The sequence below is a fragment of the Adiantum capillus-veneris genome, chromosome 19, assembly GCF_014529385.1.
Source record: "Adiantum capillus-veneris isolate H3 chromosome 19, ASM1452938v2, whole genome shotgun sequence".
In the NCBI taxonomy this organism is placed as follows: domain Eukaryota; kingdom Viridiplantae; phylum Streptophyta; class Polypodiopsida; order Polypodiales; family Pteridaceae; genus Adiantum; species Adiantum capillus-veneris.
In genome coordinates this window covers 138,622,729-138,643,413 of record NC_140949.1, presented here as the reverse complement: position 1 = coordinate 138,643,413, position 20,685 = coordinate 138,622,729, and the positions used below count along the sequence as shown (strand labels likewise).

The window sequence follows — 20,685 nt, the reverse complement described above, 5'->3', positions numbered from 1 at the left end:
GATGATTTGTATGATCAAGACGTGATTGTTCACAAGGATGATGGTTTTGTTGATGCTATTCTAGCGAAGCTAACCTCGTTTCAGATTTGATCAATCACGAAGAATCGATCTTGACTTTCGAGTCGAGGTCCACAGCAACCCCCCAGGCAGATTCGATCAAACACCCGACAAACAGATCTTGGCTCTCGAGCCTAGGTTCAAAGAACCCTTACAAGAAGTATTATGTGTTCGCATGATTAGTAAGCGCGCATTGTATGAGTGTTTCATTCGTGACCGTTTCATGTATTTTAGTCAGTGTCTTTATGTGATCCCTTTTCCTAGGCATGACATATTGTACGTTGAGCACGTTTCGCTCATGAATGGGCACGAATGTATGCGGATTGTTCATGAAAAGCTGAAAAGTATGCATTCAAGGAAGTCACATTCCATGTCTCTTCCTTGGCGCGACACAGTCTTAGAAAGAGCACATGCAAGTATGAGCACCAAGCATCAGCATTTCCGTTGTGAATTGCCACAGTTGATTGCTTTCGATTCGAAAGACACTATTCGATCTCATTGTTTGCATGTGTGTGGTGAACGGTTTGGCACTCCGTCTCTTTGTTCATCTACATTGCATGCACAGTCTTTGAGGAAGACCAGATTTTTTCCAATCACTTTACATGGAGTAGGTATGTTCATGGTTTTGTGTTGGAAATGGTTTCAGGAATTTTCAGCCATGGAGATTCTTGAAGAAGGAAGAAGCATGACTCTAAACAAAGTTGGAGCATCGAAGGAGCCACAGAAGACTTTGTGTCACTTTCGGCGCGGCCCAAAGAAGCAAGAATTGCAGACCTTTATAAAGTTCAAGTACCGCACGACCCACACATCAGAGTGGGCCGGCAAAGAGTCCCTTCCAGGATTCCGGATGCTATTAGCGATCTCCCTCGACGCCATACAGTTCGGTACCAGTACCTCACTTTGAAAAGGAGGGAATGTCACATGACACATCCAACCCTATGTGTCCGTGGACAAGCTACAGCATGATCAGGGTTCAGTTCAGTCAAGTCAGTCTAGAATAGGAAGTGATCTGGCACTTTTGTGAGTCTGTTCGCAGACCGTGCATGTCCATACACTTAGATTAGATGCATATCCTCTGGTTGCACACAGCATGACCATCAGACTCCGGTCAGATCCCATAAGTAGCATTTTTACAGTGCATAGACTTATTTTTCCTATTTTTGATATTTTTCACTTATTATTTTTAAGTGACTTTTGTTGGAAAGTAGGTAGGGCAATTTTGCTAAGTTTGTATAAATAAAAACCTAGCGCTAGCACTTTCTGGCAAAAGAGGCAGCAGGAGCACACGCTCAACAGGCAACTTCTCAGCAGAACCCCCAAGAGGCCTAGCGTTTTTGCTCCACAGCATAAGCCTAGCATTTTTGGACCAAATCAGCCAGCGTTTTTGGATCTTGCACATTCCTGGCGATAGGAAGAAGCAAAAGCCCCAGCGTTAGCAGTTAGCACGTTTCCACCGCAGAAAATCATTTTCAGCCCTAGCGTTTTTGCATCTGCAAGGCACTTTAGCATTTTTGAAGATCTTCGCGACGGAACCCCCACAAGCATCAGCGTTTTCAGTTTTCAGCATTCAGTACCCGCAATAGAACCCTCGAACCTCGCAGATCTCACCTTCCCACAGCAGATCCTCACCGCACGGTCAAATTCCGCAAGGTTTATAGTTTCAGCCCGGAAAACGCAGATTTCAGCATCTGCGTTTTCAGCGTGTCGTCGTTGCATCGTTGTCATCACTGACATAGAGTCAAAATTCAACAAATAAAGATTTGCAGATTTCAGCCCTTAGCATTTTCAGATTTCAGCCCGTCTCATCATTGTCGACATCGTCGGCGAGTCCAAAGCATTGTAGAGATTTTGCAATCAATAGTAGACCGCTCTCGCCATAGAGAGTGGGGCCTTCGGAGGAGGGTTTGACAACATTCTGGTGTCGTATTCTTCTCTCTCTATCTCTCAATCTCATACACTTTCACGCACAGTGTCCATTCACTTTGTTTGTGTCCATTGCACTCTCTCATTAAGAACAGAAGGCTTTCCCTTCTATAAGAACAAAAGGAACCTTGAGCACAATTCGGAGCACTCATCTTGAGCAAAGTTCAAACATTCATTCCGCTGCACCTTACAACGTGACTGGCCAGATTTGGAGAATGTTCATGAAGTTAGAAGCTTCTTGGGCTTGTGTTCTTACTACCGGCGGTTCATTCGAAAGTTTGCAAAGGTAGCTTCCCCTTTACACATATTGACTCAGAAAGGAGTCCCTTTCTCGTGGGGACCGACAGAGGTGACTACCTTTCAAACACTTAAAGAAAAACTGACTACTGGGCCAGTGTTGACTTTGCTGGACTTGCAAAAGTCATTTGAAGTATATTGTGCTGCTTGTGGTCATAGTCTAGGAGCGGCCTTAATGCAAGAAGGCCATGTGATTGCCTATGAAAGCCGATTGTTTTCAAGGCCAGAATTGCCAGCACAGATTTATGAGAAAGAGCTTTTGGCAGTGATCCATGCTCTTACTCAATGGCAACATAACCTACTCGGAGCCGATTTCACATTCTTCATTGATCATCAAAGTTTACGCTACTTGTTGTCACAAAAGAAACTTTCGGAAAAGCAAATGCGGTGAGCTAACATCTTGTCACAGTTTCACTTCCAGATTGTCCATGTTCAGGGACATAAAAACTTAGTGGCAGATGCATTATCTCAGAAGCCCCTAGTCTTGGCTATTTCCAGATTCGTCATAGAAGCTTCGAGGACATGGTTGATGAGTACGGCACAGATCCGGATTTTTCCAATGTATTCACTCGAATACATCATGGGGGGGTGGTAGCGGGATATTCCATACGGGATGGCTACTTGATAAAGAAAACGATGTTGTGCGTCACACAGCCGTTGAGGGAAAAGGTTTTGACTAAGTGCCATTGTTTAGCTTTTACGGGTCACCCCGGCATCGACACCACCTTGAAAGGTGTGCAGCGTTACTTCTTTTGGCCGAGACTCAAGAAGGATGTGGACGACTTTGTTCATAGTTGTTTAGTATGCCAGGTCAAGTTTGACAGGCATAAGGCATAAGGATTACTATAACCTTTACCCATTCCCACCCACCCCTGGAAAAATATTGCAATGGATTTCATTTTTGATCTCTCGAAGACAGAGTGTGGACATGATGGCATTTGGACTGTCATCGACAGATTTAGCAAGCAAGCCCACTTCATTCCAATGAAGAAAACGGTCAAGCCGGATCATTTAGCGAGACTATTCATTGGACAGATTTTTCGACTACATGGCATGCCTAAGACAATAGTCTCCAACAGAGATCCCCGATTCACGAGTTTGTTTTGGAGGGCTATTTGGGAGAACAATGGCACACGGTTGCAATTCTTGTCATCATTCCACCCACAGACAAATGGGCAATCTGAGATTGCAAATTCAGTTGTTCTGGATTTATTGAAGTCTTACATCTCCAATCAGAAGACTCAATGGGAAAAATATTTGCCATTGGTGGAATTTTCCTACAACAACATAATTCACTCTTCGACGAGAAAGGCGCCATTTGAGATCATTGAAGGTGCTCCGAAGGTTCCACCCTTCCTTAGCACTAAAGATAAGATTTTTGAAGCCGACCAGTATACGCGGGATCTGGACACTGCTTTTGCCAAGGTACGGGAGGCTTTAGCGAAATCTCAAAAACGACATAAGAAGGCAGCAGATCGACATCGACAAGATTTGAAATTAAATGAAGACGATTGGGTGCTCTTACGTTTTGAGAAGGCACGCCTAAAAAACGAAAAGGAAAGGAGCGGCTTTTTCAAAGCTTAGCATGAGATATGTGACAGTGCGCGTGTTTGAAAAATCTAACAAGATATTATGGCCCTTTCCAAATAAATGATATCTCAAGCTGCCAGATACTTGGAAGATTCACAATGCATTCCATGTGAGTCTATTGAAGCCTTTCAAAGGCAATGTGCCAGTTGATGGGGAGCCTAATGAGCAACCGAAAGTGGAGGAAAGCGAGGAGATACTCGTTCCAAAACAGATTTTGGCACACAAGGACAGAAAGATAAAAGGTAAAGTGATTAGGCGGTTCTTGGTTAAATTCAAGAACTATCCTGCATTGGATGCAAAGTGGATGGAGGAGGAGGACCTAGCAGATACTCCTCAGATTTTGAAACTTTACCTTGAAGCATTCGGTTTAGCATAGTCTACTCCGATAGGACCCCGAATTCAACGAGGGTGAATCTAGTGCAGCGGGTTTGCACAAGAGGGGAGTTACTCCGCTCCTTTGTCAACAGATTACCCCGATTTTTTAATAAGGTCACTGATGTCCCCTTTGGGTTTCAAGGATACTAATGGGCTGACTAGTATTCTGTTGTGTGGCTTTATGAAAATGATTCTCGAAAATGAATATGATTGATTTGTACTCTCTCATTTGACTTAAACATGAGTGCAGGAATTGAAAGACGAAATGACTACAGCATTTCGGTCTCAAAAATCTCTATAGACACGATTGCAATAAGGATTAGTTAATCGGGCATCAATGAGGTCCGAAATGGATCTAGATGCGATTACTAAATACGTTGCCGATGGTCATGGTCTAAGATTTGGAATGAATTTCTCTGTGATTTGTCATGTGATGTCTTGTGATGTCGAGTGATGTCCTGTGATGTGACTGTCGTTTTGTACAAGTGCTAGATGTGTCGTGTCTAGTGCGTCGGTACTAACAGTCAGTGTCTACTAAAACAGTTTATGCCCTCTGTCTGTTCTACAGGCGTAATCGAGGACAATTACAATACTTTCAAGAGAGGGGTATGTCACAAACTGGTGACGTGGCAGAGCCACCCTGACACACGCATGGTGGCGTGGCACCCAGTACGGACGCCCAAAAAATGCGTCGGACAAGCTGACGAGCCAGTACGGAATTCCACGTCTGGCGCTGACGTGGCTGTACTGATCTCCATGATACATGCTGATTGTGTGGCAACAACGTACGAAATTCCCGCTTTTTGCGTTGGCAGTGTACGGTTTTTCCGCAAATTCCACTTGCTTTTGGAGATTAATGCTTTTAGGGCTCTGCTTTTAGCAACCCTTTGTAATGTTTATAAGTGGCCTTAGGGGCTCACTTCTCAAAGCATCAGGACGAAAATTAATATAAAAAGGGGAAGCCAGTCTATGGGGCCAATATCCCTTGGCACGGAACTACGTCGGACCGTGTCGACTCTCTTGTGATATGTGAATCAATTCGAAGTGAATCTCTGTTGTGTCGTGGTAGAATCTTGACTTGGGGTGTCCACGTTTGTTACATCAGACTGGCCATAATGATGCCTAGCACTAAAAGAAGCATAATGATTAAATAGGAAAATGTAGCACAAAAATGAGGTAATTGATGGGGCATACGCACCACAAAAGATAGAAAGAATTAGCTAAATATCAACCGGTCATTACTCAGAAGAAAACTTCACAATGTGAACGGACTAGAAAATATACCTAGATGAATCCATAATAAGCCCAGATTCACCCTTAAAGAAAACTCCAAGGTAAAGACTCATGGTAGTCACCCACAAGACAACATAACTAAAAGTGCCACTAGTATGTGAAATGCAGGATCCACATGAAACTTATTCAGATTCACCCTTAAAGGAAACTGCAAGCTATAGATTAATGGTAGTCAATCACAAGACAACATGACTAAAAGCTCAACATGGCGTGTGAAATGCAAGATCCACAATTGAAGCTATTTTAGGGGTTTTTTAAGAGTTTTCTTTTGTGGATACGATTGACTAAATACTACAACATCCCCCTTAAAGTTGTTAGTGCCCAATAGTGAGTATAGAACTAGGTACCAATCCTGCTAAGAGATAGAGGAGAAGAAAGCTTGAGCTCTTGCAGACGCACGCACACACACACACATGGACGCAAAACGCTTCTTCTTTTTCTTCGCTAACTCAAAATTAGAAGTCTACAATGCATAAAAGAAAAATTACAACATAAAAGGAAACTAGAGCAACGGTCTAGTGTGATCAACTAGCGAGTGAGTTGGATGGGTAAGTGTGTCATCACTCCCATAGGTAGACCAAGTCAATGTAGTCGAGTTGTAGTATCACTTGGTGAAGATATGCGTATCCACCAAGGCGCGCCACAACGATGATGACTGTTAATGATAGTCATCCACGAGTAGTACATGTTGAGCTTGACATCTCGACACTCCTCCTCAAGCTCAACGTCATCTTGTGTGTAATCACTTCCGGCGAGGGATCGGACGGAAACACAAAAATAACTGCAAACTACACAATTGGCACACTTTTAGTACTTCAAAAACACTTGAATAAAAGAGAGAGAAGACGATACGACATGGCGGAGTTCCAAGCCAAGACGCATTGGCTCCCAAGATTGGCGCCCCTTTTGGTATTTTCTTTATTATTGGTTCGCAAAGGTACAACTCCCGAGGGTCCTCTGCTCTTAGACTCTGCGTCCAGATGCTCTCCAAAGGAATTATAAAGAGTACAAGGGATGCAGACTACAAGGGATGCCAAAAGCAGAGGCCCAAAAGCATTTAACATGAAAAGCATCAAGTCTAAAAGCTTCTACACTAAAAAGCTAGCGCTAAAATCTACCCAAAACAGCCAGCGCGTTTTGCGAAATTCCATACAGCCTGCCACGTCACCAGCCAACGCAATTTGCAAAAATTCCGTACGGCAGCCATGTATAATGTTAAGCGTGACTTACCCCTCTCTTGAAGAAGAATAACCGTCCTCGATTACACCTGCAAAACAGCTAACGAACAGAAACTTTCTTCAATAAACACCAACTTTAAGTACCTATGTACTAGAGTCCACAACAACGAACATTTACTGAACATGCAGTTCACAAATCACACACGTAGTTCACACCGAACACTGTTTAAATCATTCAGCTAGTCATCTCATCTGTCCAGAAGTCATGATGCACTTAGATCCCTATGTAGCCATCTCATCCCTCCAAAACTTTTGATGCGCTCACCACAATATCCAGTCATCTCACTCATATGGGAATCTTGATGTAATAGAATCTCATTTCCATCCTTCAACATTCGGAGTCATTCCTCATGCATCATCATCACTCATTGAAATTTCGAAACAAAATTTATGGTTCTTATCTTGAATTGAAAAGTTATCAGAATCGTTCCCGAGCTGCTGTCACTCCCAATTGCTTTCATATGCAAATTTGTTACCATGTCATCATCAATGGCAAAACACGCAAATTTCAAGCAAAAGGTTCACCTCGATGCAAAAGAGTGGATATCCAGCTCCATGCTTCGAAATGTTGCAGATACATGTTCCTCACTCCTAATTCCTATTATCTGTACACAAATAACAAGAGCTTCCCAAAACATTAAATTTACACAAGCTGAAATTTTCTGCATAAACCTTAATTTTTTGCTAAAAATCCTAATTTTTCAAAGTTGTCGGGATCACAAATCGTTCATGTCAATGCGTAGAGCTTCTCGAGAGGATCAACTTTGCCTTCTGTCGCATATCCAAATTCTCAATCGTTGAGATTTTTAGAGGTCTCTGCAACATATGTTTTTCTAGCTTTTTAGCGCAAAAACGAACTCGTCTTTCTTCCCCTCTTCCTTCTTCTTCTCCATCCGACTCCATAGCTTCCATCTGAAGGTTTACATAGAATTGGTTTTCTCCCAAAAAAGGGGAAAAAATAATTAACTCAAGTAGAATCTCTCTGTTCTCCGTCCATGTCAATAGAGTCGTGCTCCGGTTTGCAGAGATCAAGGGAGCAACCTGTGCTCTGATACCACTGTACTCATTTCCAGCGAGGAATCAGACGGAAACACAGAGATACTAAAACTACACACTTGGCTCACTTTTAGTACTTCACAAAACATTTGCATAAAAGAGAGAGAAGACAACACAGCACGACACAGGACAACCTTTCAGATTCGTTCACAAAGGAATTGCCTCATGAGAAGTTCAAAGCTTTTTACAAAGATCTGGGCTTGCTTCCCTTTGTGGATTGACCATGTCCTTAGAGCATGGCACTTCCCTATACACTGCGCTAGCTCTCGTTCATCACATCACTCAGAAGGAGGGATTTGTGTGATGTGTGTGAACACACTTAAGACTACCAGGGCACTTTTCCCCTCACTAGAGAGGTTTTTCCCCTTTGTGCATTGTATCATTATGTCCATCATTCTAGGGCTAAATTATTTTTCTATTTGTGCAGCAATACACTCTCTATTGTGTACCTTGAGCTCCTTTATCATTTCCAAGTTGTGTGTGCCAAGGGTCCTTTGCTCTCAGACTGCATCCGGATGCTCTCCAAAGGAGTGGCCTGTGGGTACTTATAAAGAGTAGAAGGGATGCCAAAAGCAGAGCCCCAAAAGCATTTAGCATGAAAAGCATCAAGTCTAAAAGCTTCTACACCAAAAAGCTAGCGTTAAAATCTGTACAAAACAGTCAACAGGTTTCGCGGAGTTCCGTACAACTTGCCAAGTCACCAATCAGCACAATTTGCAGAAATTCCGTGAGGCAGCCACATGTCATATTCAGCGTGAAAGGTGGGGTCCGTACTGCTGCCATGTCACATTCTGTATGCGAAGCATTCCTTGAAACTGCCATAGCTTTGGTGCTCCAAGGGCCTTCATGAAGATATCTGGACCTACTCATCCGTTGTCACATACTCAAGGTCGATACCGTGACCCGTCTGTCCTGATGAAGTGCTCATGCACCTCAATGTGCTTCAATCTCGCATGGAACACTGGGTGTCACAAATCAGCCCTAAACGTGAGGCGCTTTACACAATTCAGCCCTTCTTTTTATAAGCCCTCCACTCTCTTACTAGATCAACACAAATGTGATTGATAGTGGTTTTAACTTACTAGTTGTTATCCTTTTAGAGGTGTTGAGATGACAACACTCTGCCATCAGTATATATTTTGATTAAAATTGTAACAAGAATGATTTACTCTCTCATTTTGATTGATGTCTTTACTATTTGATTGAGTAAGATTAAATGGAATGACTGCACCATTCTATCTTGATGATGTACTAATTCATCAGAGACATTCATGGAGTTCCAAGTTAGAACTAGATGTGATCATTAGTATGGATAAATCTAGTGCATCAAAAGATCCAGTTTGGATGAGATAAACTAGGTATGGGGTTTTAGTGCATCAAGACATCCGTCAGTGATCAGTCAAAATCTGAATGGGATGGCTAATAATGCTACTGCAAGATCGAGGATGATTACTATTTTCTTAGCAGGAGGATATGTCACAAATCCACCCTAAAAGTGAGTGAGACGCAAAACACATATCAGCCCTTCTTTTTATAAGCCAAAGGATTGGATAATTGAAAAGCCAAAGGTTCGGACAATTGAAAAGCCAAAGGTCAGGGCATGCAAAAGGCTAAGCCAGTACCTATATAAAGACTCCTTCGAGGGCATATAAGAGGAAGAATGAGACGTGAGTTTTGGGCGATCTCTCTTTGAGCGTTTGTGAAGACGATCAGAGTGAGCTTTCTTGAAGACAACGAAGCCTTGAGCACTTGTAACAACAACTTGTACTGGCCATCTTTTGCAATATAAAAGAAATGTTGGGGTATAAAGCCCAATGTGGTCGCCCAGGTAAGTGGGCGGGCCGCCAGGTATGTACACATATTCTTTTGTAAAAACCTAATAAGAACTCACTATGCTCTACACATTACAGGAGAGAGAGTTCACCATATCGTCGTGCTCTTCTTCTCGCACTCGCTCGCGTCGCACTTCCGCTCGTACTCCTTCAACTGGTATCAGAGCTCAGATCGAGGCTCGGGGCAGCACTGCAGGAGGCTATAGTCACCAACTCAGATTGGAGTGAAATTCGACAGGCGAAGACACGGCCCCAAATCTCGTGGGCGAGCCCGAAGGGCTCGGTGTTGTCAGAATTTCATTCTGAGGTCATCTCGGCCACCGTTCGGCTTCGACAAAGGTCTACGCAGGCCATTTTCGACTACGTGGTCTCGACGGGTGCAGATCCGACTCTGCAAATTTGGGGTTTTCGGCCTACGACTGCAGGTGCTGAGGATATCGACACTCCCAGAGTGTTGATTTGTGACTGTCTACACATCGAAGGACGGCTCACAGTTCTTGGAGGCGTCACATACGACACGGGCGCATCTACACACAGACTATAGGCGACATCCACTAGTTCATCAGGTAGCTTGTGTTTGCTGCTTGATATTCCAGATTTCATCCTGACATTGCAGGTACTTCCACATGGGATGTATTGTCAGAGATGATGTATGTCTGTTGAGGGTTTGCTGGCTGTGAGTCATGCAGCAAACAACCGCCGCAGCGGTTACAGCATATAGTGGGAAATTTGTGGATGTATGACTTTGTGGGAAGTCTATGTACTGTCAGATTTACTGCAGCCTTTGTTGAGGGTCGAGTGAGGTTTTATTGAGCTGGGGGATTCTCGAATGTTGAGATCCTTTCGGTGATACAGGTCTTGGAGCGATCCCTCGAGCACCCTTAGATAGGCAGCTAGGATGTATTGACTGTGAGTTAGACAATTGGGATTGCATCTTTACTTTACTGCCGTTGAGGCATTGTCGTAGTCTATGCTTACAGGACAATCAGAGACAGTACAGGTGAAGGACAGGTTTACCCACAGCTTACAGTGTTAGAGAAACAGTGGTTTTTTGAGCTGTTTTTTGGTCTGTTTTTAGTACACCAGAGCCATTTTACAAAGGAGACTGCCAAAATTTCTGCAGAATCTGAAGCTTTCTTGGTTCATTTGACAGGTTGATATTGGTTCAGAGGTCAGTTTACAGGGGAAACTCTGCCGAATTTTTCCCAGGAAAGTAAACTACTTTGAAGCGTAGCTATGGCTGGATCACAGGACACTACTCTTTACAATATCAAGAAGCTGGATGGAACCAATTTCCCATTGTGGAAGAAGCAGATTTGGCACGTGTTGGTACAAAAGAAGCAGATAAAACCTATAAAGCTCAAAGGAATAAAACCAGAAGATATGGACGAAGATGAATGGAGCGAAATGGATGAATTGGCACTTTCTACCATAATGCAGACTTTGGCAAAAAGCGTTTACTTCAATGTAGCAGACGAGATGTCGGCTTATCAAGCATGGTTAAAGCTGAGTGATCTTTATGAGAAGCAGAGTGCAACTTCACAGGTATACTGGCTTAAGAAGCTTGTTGACTTGAAGATGAAAGAAGGGACACCTATGTCCAATCATCTGAATGAATTCAACACAATCTACAGTCAGTTATCAGCTCAAGGTGTCAAGTTTGATGAACCTGTTAGAGCTATGTTCCTGTTGATCACATTGCCGGAAAGTTGGGACACTTTTCGCACAGCTTTGAGTAATTCTGCACCTCCAGATGGTTTGAACATAGCAGGTGTAGAAGGAAGTCTGCTTACTGAAAAAACCAATAGAAAGACAATGGACAAAGGCAAAGGAACAGCCTTAGTTGTCAAGGGAAGGACCAAAGAAAAGTACAAAGGTGGAAAGAGGAATCAGTCTCGTAGCAAGTCCCGCAGTGCTAAAGGCAAGAGTGACATAGAATGCTACCATTGTGGCAAGAAGGGTCACATGAAAAGAGACTGCAGAGAATGGAAAGCAGAAAAAGGCAAAGAGAAAGCTGAAGACCATGGTGAGAAGAACAAGTCCTCAGTGAAGATTCAAGAAATAAATGTGACAAACACTGTTGCAGAGGATGACAGTCTAGTGTCAGGAGACATCTACTTCTTGAAGAATACAATGGACTCAGCTCTTCTTACAGCATCTGATGGAAATACACTGAGTGACTGGATTATAGACTCAGGGGCATCACTTCATGTGTCTCCAAACAAGGAGTGGTTTACCTCTTATGTGATTACTAAAGATCATGTTCGGCTAGGCAATGGGCAGACATGTGAGATCTTAGGTGTTGGAGATGTTCAATTGAAGTTTCAGAATGGCTCTTCTTTCACGCTGAAGAATGTGAGACATGTTCCCGCAATTACAAAGAGCTTGATCAGCACAGGTTTACTTGATGATGCTGGCTACGTCACCACTTTTGGACAGAACATGTGGAAGATATCTAAGGGTTCTATGACAGTAGCACATGGAGTAAAGTCTGGAGGACTTTACATGATTTATGTATCAAATGTCTCTAAAAATGTAATCAATGTAATCGAGCAGCCAAACGTTTCTTTGTGGCATAGCCGGTTAGGACATATGTCCAAGAAGGGAATGGAAATCTTGTCTCGTTCTGGTTATTTGCCTGGCTTTTCATTTAATGATTTTGAATTCTGTGAACATTGTCTGTATGGTAAGCAAACACAGCAGCCACATAAGCATAGAAGCAGTAGAAGAGATACACAGTTGGCACTTGTTCATAGTGATTTGTGTGGACCTATGCCTAACCTATCTCTAGGGGGAGCTTCTTACTTTATGACATTTATAGATGATTACTCGAGGAAAGTATGGGTTTACTTTCTCAAGCACAAGGATGAAGCGTTTAGTGTTTTTAAAACGTTTGTGACACTTGTGGAGAATCAGAGTGGCAAGAAGCTTAAATGCTTACGCACTGACAATGGTGGAGAGTTGTCTTCCAAGAAGATGGACCTGCACGTGCAAGACAAAATGTCAGGGCTCAAGAGGAGCAAGGACAGGATAGAGTGGAACCACAGGTTGTGGCTGAGCCTGAGCCACCTATTGTGCGTAGATCTGGACGTGTCACGCGACCTCCTGATAGGTTTGTTCCATCTATGAACTGTCATGTTGACTGATTGCAATGAGCCTTCATGTTACAAGGAAGCAGTGCAAATGAAGGACTCCGGGAATTGGCAATTGGCCATGCAGTCAGAGATGACAGCTCTGCATAAAAACAAGACATGGAAGCTAGTTAAATTACCATAGGGCAAAAAGGCTCTACCTTGTAAATGGGTTTACAGGTATAAGATCACCGCTCATGATAGTCAGCCAAAGTACAAAGCAAGGCTTGTTGCCAAGGGCTTTAAGCAAGAACAAGGCATTGACTTTGATGAAGTCTTCTCTCCGGTGGTCAAGATGACTACATTGAGATGCTTTCTTGCATTGGTTGCCGTATTAGATTTGGTGTTGCACCAAATGGATGTCAAGCCAGCGTTCTTGCATGGTGATTTAGATGTGGAAATTTACATGCAGCAGCCAGAAGGGTTTGTTGAGAAAGGCAAGGAAGATTGGGTATGCCAGTTGTTAAAGAGTCTTTATGGCTTAAAACAATCACCTAGGGCATGGTACCATAAATTCCACAAGTTTATGCTTTCTCAAGGCTACAAACGTAGTGAGTTCGATCACTGTCTATATACAAAGAAGGCTAAGGATGGTAGTTGGCTGATCCTTATTTTGTATGTGGATGACATGTTGATTGCTGGCAAGCACTTGGAAGAAATTTCAGCTTTGAAGTCAAAGATGGCAAAATCGTTCGACATGAAAGACATGGGTGAGGCAAGTCATATACTTGGTATGCGCATTGAGAGAGACAGATCAAAGAAGTTGATTTGGTTATCTCAAACAGAGTATATTGACAAGGTTTTGCAACGTTTCAATATGGAGAAGGGAAAGGCACTGAGTGTTCCATTGCCACCATATGTGAAACTTAGCAAACAAGATTGTCCTGTGTCTGAGGAAGAACGGGCTGAAATGGATAAGATTCCATATGCGTCTGCAGTGGGTAGTTTGATGTATGCAATGATTGCTACTCGCCCAGACATTGCATTTGCAGTGGGAGTAGTAAGTCGATACATATCAAACCCAGGCAAGAAACATTGGGAGGCAGTGAAAGGAATATTGAGGTACCTGAAAGCTACAAAGAGTATGCGTATATGCTATGGGAGTCGGGAGCTAAGTGTAAAGGGTTTTACAGACTCAGATTATGCAGGTGACTTAGACAACCGAAGGTCTACGTCAGGGTATGTCTTTACATTGGCTGGTGGAGCAGTATCATGGAGTTCTAGATTACAAGATTGTGTTACTCAGTCTACTACAGAGGCTGAATATGTTGCAGCATCAGAGGCATGCAAAGAATCAATTTGGCTTAATCGACTAGTAACAGATTTGGGAATCAAAGAAGAGATGCCTGTGTTATATTGTGATAGTCAAAGTGCTATACAATTGGCTCGCAATCCAGTTTATCACTCAAAGACAAAGCATGTGGATGTGAAGTATCATTTCATCAGGGAAATGCTCGAGGATAAGCAACTTCAGCTTGTCAAAGTTCACACCACAGAAAATCCTGCTGATCTACTTACAAAAGGACTTCCCTCAGAGAGCTTTGCGCATTTTCGCAAGCAGTTAGGTGTAGGGTAGTACTCTACATCTCTTGTATATTAGCTTGTATAGTAGCTTCTCTCACACTTAAAGTACCACATTGGACTTTAAGTGGGAGGTTGTTGGGGTATAAAGCCCAATGTGGTCGCCCAGGTAAGTGGGCGGGCCGCCAGGTATGTACACATATTCTTTTGTAAAAACCTAATAAGAACTCACTATGCTCTACACATTACAGTAGAGCGAGTTCACCATATCGTCGTGCTCTTCTTCTCGCACTCTCGCTCGCGTCGCACTTCCGCTCGTACTCCTTCAAGAAATACCCTTCGGGACGCTCGTCTTGAGGGCAAACGCTTCTAGGGAAGAAACCTTCTCTCTCTCTCTCTCTCTCTCTCTCTCTCTCTCCACCCCCCCCCCCCCCCCCCCAACAGTTGAAGTGTTATGCTATTGCGATTCACCATCTATTCTTAACGTACAGATAAGATTTCATTGGGTTCCAAGCCAATTATATGCTACTAAGGTTGTCACAATAGATAACAATTGGCCTTTGTACCTCTACTCCAAAGTCTTGAAGCAGCAATCCCAACCATGCTACTTCACACGCCACCACTGCAACACCCATGTACTCTTACCTTTGTACTCGATAGAGCAACCGTAGGTAGCTTCTTGCTACTCCATGTGATGGCAACACTCCCGAATGAAAACATGAATCCGATGGTAAGCCTGCGATCATATGTACTACGAACCTCATCCGTGTCTATGTAACCATAGAGTTTCAACTTAATATCAATCTTATAAGAGTGCATAATCCAAAGTAGCACTCAGAAATCGCAACTTGCGCCTCACTATATCCAAGTGTGGCTGTCACAAATGGGTGACATGGCATACTCCAGGACACACCACAAAGGCTGGCAGCACCGTAAAACGCAGGGACAGGCTGATGTGGCAGTTCCGGATTTTCCGCCGCTTCACGCTGACAATGCTGACGGGGCCTGCCGTACGGATTTTCGCTTTTTACGTTGACACAGTGTAGAGAATTCCTGGATTTGCACTGAGTTGCTTTTGGAGCCTATTGCTTTAATTTTAGAAGCTTTTGAATGGCAACTTTTGAAGCTACTTTTGGGCATCCCTTAACCAATAAATAAGTGGTTAGGCCCTCACTTCTCAAGCATCTGGACGCAGAGTCTGAGAGTGATCACCTACCCACTCTCTTGTACTTTGAACACAGATTAATACAAAAAGAAATACCGAAAGGGGCGTCAGTCTTTGGGGCCAATATCTCTAGGCACAGAACTACGTCGGGCCGTGTCGAATCAAGTGTGAATTGTGAACTATTTTGAAGTGAATCTCTGCTATGTCGCGGTAGAATCTTGACTTGGAGTGTCCAAGTTTGTTACAACGGTATCAGAGCGCTGCCGATTTCTCTTCTACCGGGAAATCCGATCCTTTTCTCGCGACACCTATGGATTCCAACAGAGTATAGTCAACTTCTTATGCATATGGGGATGCGAGTACAAAAAGCGATTAGGGTTTCACTCTCAGACTCTGCGTCCAGATGCTTCGCAGAGTGAGCCCTAAACCGTGTATATAAAGATTACAAGGGATGCCCAAATGCAGAGCCCCAAAAGCTTTCAGCTCAAAAGCAGTTTCTCTCTCTCTCTTAATGAGAGCAAAATAAAGCAATTATGCCTTTCTCTCTCTATCTTCCAAAGCGTAGCCAAAAGCTGGGATTTGCGTCACTCAAGAAAAATGTTTTTTTTTTTCACCTCCGTGATTTCCGAAAATATCCGTACACTGCTACAACGTGGCATGGCTGCCTGCTTTTAGGGTTTCCAGCCATTTTAGGGTTTCAGCCAGCAGTTAGGATTAGGGTTTTCAGAAATTAGGGTTTTTGCAAAATTAGGGTTTTTGGCAAAAATTAGGGTTTGCAGGAATTTTAGGGTTTCTGGCAGAAATTAGGGTTTCTGGCAGAAATGGCCACGTCATCACTTTGTGACATAACCGGTAGTTCCTCAAGTGGAGCAAGCCAGGATGCGGACTCCAACAACCTAGTCACAAAGAAGTTGACTTTCAGTAAGTATGATGGTAAGATGGATGCTACGGTTATTCATTCTTGGTTGCATCAATTCAATGCTTATTTTGCGACAACTAAGAAGATAGGAAATAGCAAAGTTTGGACAGCAGCCATGTACCTTGCTGGTGATGCCATAAATTGGTACCACGCATGGCAAGAGGCACAGTTGGCCGCGCACCTGGAGGAAGCCAACGAATTCACGCCCCTTTCCTTCAATTGGGCTGATTTCCAAGACAAGCTCTAGGCGCGGTTTATGCCACCTCAGTACCTCGCACTATTGAAGGACGATTGGCGTGCTCTCTAGCAAAATGGTATGCCATTGATGTCTTTCTCTAATCGTGTTTTGCAGCTAGGTACCCAATTACGCAAGTCGAATGATGAGCGCAAGGAGGCACTCCTTTATGGATTGGACGAGTATATCAAGTATGATGTCGAGGTGCTCGATCCAATCGATCTCAACAAGACGGTAGCGATTGCTCTTGCACATGAGATGAAGCACAACAAGGGAAAGCCTAAGGAAAACAAGACTTCCACAAGTACCTCTCAGACTTCTCAGAATCCTCAGAACGGTAAGAATGGTAAGAACGATAACTCTTCTAACCAATCTTCCAACAGTCTCCCAGAAAAGAACTCACAAAATGAACCTAAGGGTAAGGCTAACACAAATGCTAAACCTAAGCTCACTCCAGATGAAAAGGTAGCACAAGGAGTTTAGGAGGATACATCACGTTGGAAGAGCAAAGCACTTATCTAGGGAAGGTCGTTGTTTTCATTGTCACATTAAGGGTCACATAAAAAGAACATGTCCTAAGCTTAACTCTAAATCTAAAGAATCCACAAAACCCACTTCCTCTGTCAATGCAATCAATGACAATACGAGTGTGCCCCAAGTTTCTCCTGACCCTCCCATTGATGAGTCTCTCATTAAATGTTATGGTCATACGACGGAGCAGCTTTTTGACATATTGTTGGACCCAGGCAGTATGCATGATGTGATCAGTCCCGCTCTTGTTGAGAGAGCCTGCCTAGAGGTTAGTCGAAAATCTCCTCTCGAGGTCTCTGGCTTTGCTCCTGATACGGACTCTCTCATCACGAAAGAGTGCCTTGATGTGTTGTTTACAGTTCAACAAGCTGCTTTCCGTAGAAAAAATTTTGTCTCTCCTCTCTCAGGATTTGATATGATTTTGGGCATTCGATGGTTTCGTGAGCATAACCCTCTCATTGATTGGACGGAAAATACGTTCACTTTCAATGCCAAAAGTGACTCTCCCATTGTCATTCGTGGAGAGCAAGTTGTTCATTCTCCCTCTCTCATTGCTAATGTGCAGGCGAAGATTGAACGGATTCAAGAGAAGGAGACTCTCTCAGTCTCTTCTTCTCCAAAGCATGACACACAAGATTTGCATGATGATACGCATGATGATTTGAATGATACTGATGAGCATGATGATTTGGATGACACTGACAAGCATGATGATTTGCATGATCAAGATGTGATTTCTCACAAGCATGATGATTTGCATGAAGATGATGTGATTGTTCACAAGGATGATGTGTTAGTTGATACTTTCTCTAGTGAAGCTAACCTCATTACAGATTCAAGCAATTACGAAGAACCGATCTTGGCTCTCGAGCCTAGGTCCCAAGCACCCCCTCAGGAAGAACCGGTCTTGGCTCTCGAGCCTAGGTCCAAAGAACCCTCACAGGAAGTACCATGTGTTCGAATGATTCGTCAGCACGCATTGATCGAGTGTTTCATTTGTGATCGTTTCCTGTATTTTAGTCAGCGTCTTTATGTGATCCCTTTTCCTAGGCATGACATAAAGTACGTTGAGCATGTGAATGCACCACCGAGAAGGTACGTCTACCTTAGGTAGAGACGAGCACAACCACAAAATAGCCCACTCCCTAATCTGCTCCTGGGAGATACTAGAGCCACCACCGGACAAAAATCTGAACTCTTAACACTCCTCTCAGCTCCTCAACAAGGAACCAGTCCAAAGAAGTTGGCAAGAGAGGATAATGATGCCAGTGGTAGAGGTTTGGGTAAGATATTAGCAAGGTTGTCAAACATCAAAACATACTCTAGTCGAATAGAGCTATCCTTTGGTCTTCTCACGAGCATAATGGTACTGTATCACAATTCTCTATATGCTTGGTCCGAGCTAGAAAACCAGGTTCCTCGCAATGGCTATACAACTTTGGTTGTCAGAGTAGATTGTGGTCATCTATTGTTGCAAATCAGGCCATAAAGAGCCTTCCACAACCCTAGAGGTTGCTGCACATTCACCTCCTCCTCTAGGTCAGTGTTCAGAAAAGCCGAAACGATATCCATCTGCAACACTAGCAATAGTGGGCCGAGCCAATGCCACCACGACACATCTCCCTCGAAACGTAGTGTTTCATCAAGAAAACCTTATCAAGCTAATGATAGAGCATAGTGAAATGTGGGACCGAAATAATTTTTGAAAGGTCCTCAAACCTCAAATCATGGTAACTTGTTAGCAAAACGGCAAGTGCTTCACTTAAACGAAAATGTTTCAAGGCTCGAAACATTAACCTATCCGGACCCACCAACCGTGTATCATTGCTACCAGATGTTCTAATCAACAAGTCAAAAATGGAATCCATATATATACTCTCGCATGGTCGAGCCATAATTGAAAGATAAGCCTGTTGCCTTATCTGGTGATATTTCATTTTTTGGTGAATGAGACATTATGAACATATTTCTCCAAATCCCTTTGAAGGGTAGGCCACTAAAAATGACTCAATGGCACAGATAGTTGGTTGGATGCCGAGCTCCGCATACAATGGAGCAGGGGACTCGTGATGTACTCTACTTCCTATAGTCTCTTTTATACTAAATTGATGGAATTCAGCCTGCACCAGTGTTTACTGTCTTTCAAATCTACACGAACTTTCCAAATTGATCATCTCTGACAAACACATATTTCAAATGCCTTCACAAAAACATTGCTGCCTCGTGGAAGTTTCCCTTATTCATACATAAGGACTTGCCATTTGCAAACTCAAAGTGTTCTACACATTGTTGGTTCCTTCCTCTTGCTTGCATACACAGAGGAAATCCTCTACATCCCGAAAACTTGGCTTGGTATGAATAAAACAAACTGAGACTTTTAACTCCCTGGAAACAAAGGCAGAAAAAAAAAAAAGCAGAGCATAATTATGATAAAGAGCAAAACTTACTTTTCCCCATGTCTGCTAAGCTGGGCGAAAAGATTATCACCACCGTATGCACTCACTAAACGTACTATGATTATATCCGCGGAGAAGAGTGTACGCGCAAAAGTGGGAGGCAACGCAACCAGCAATCTGATGGTAAAATGGGTAGCAGTCCATCGCCAAGTGCGGTCCCTGTACAAATAATGCGCGCATGTGTGTGTGTGTGTGTGTGTGTGTGAGAGAGAGAGAGAGAGAGAGAGAGAGAGAGAGAGAGAGAGAATTGGGTTTTCTCGTACGCGAGCTTCACCCTGAGGTGCGAATTGTGTGTGGTGACAAAATTGGATTTTGCTGGATGCGTGAGTGGGGGGAGAGGAAAGGAGGGAGCAGATCGCAGGGACACGTAGCAGATGAAGAAGGGGCGTGCGTGTGTGAGAGAAGAAAGCTTTGGCTTTCCCTCTTTCGCCTGCCTCGCCGACGCCTTGCCTTCAATTGCCTTCCCGTCGCATTGTTCGCAAGGCAATGAACGCATATACTCTGTCCCAAGTCGCACCTTCGTTTTTTGCCACGACTTTTCTTGGTCTACGTCCTTCCAGGAACTTATGACATTTGTTCTTCAAGCTTTCTATCTCCAATTTTTTTACTTGGTCTCTTTTTGCAATATCTCAACGCAGAAGCCACACGCGGCACTAGATTTTTATTTTTATTTTAACATCGTTGCCATGAAGAGCTCTATAAAAAACTCCACCGTGAAAAGCTACCAAGTGAATAAAATAAAAAAAAGCACTCTGCGTTGCAGTTCGATCTTCTGTTCGCACATCATCAAGCTGGAGGGTACTTCGGATGCTTGCCAAGGTGATGAGCACTCAGATATTTCATGCGATCAACCCATGGCAGAGGTCTGTTCTAGTGCTACTGAAACAGAAGATATCAGATTTCAATCAATGATCACTTGGACTAATTTGGAGTTGAATCACCAACACTCATTGCCTTCGCAAGCCCGTTCAGCACATGTTTCTACTAATGCTATCAGGTTGTTGGCAATGTAGACGGCAGAGGCTGAAGAAATGGAACGAGTAAACATCGAGTGGACATGAGGGCA

General features: G+C 43.4%; 1 protein-coding gene across 1 annotated transcript in view; it reads right to left on the bottom strand.

Annotated features, from left to right (window-relative positions):
• SAT32 (interferon-related developmental regulator family protein / IFRD protein family) overlaps positions 1 to 20,025 on the bottom strand; it is a 65,996-nt gene extending 45,971 nt beyond the window's left edge. The window contains exon 1 of the mRNA XM_086491328.1: positions 19,611 to 20,025. Within this exon, the coding sequence (XP_086347454.1) occupies positions 19,611 to 19,620 (10 nt within the window). The 5' untranslated portion in view covers positions 19,621 to 20,025. The remainder of the gene's footprint in view (positions 1 to 19,610) is intronic.
• Positions 20,026 to 20,685: the final 660 nt, after the last annotated feature.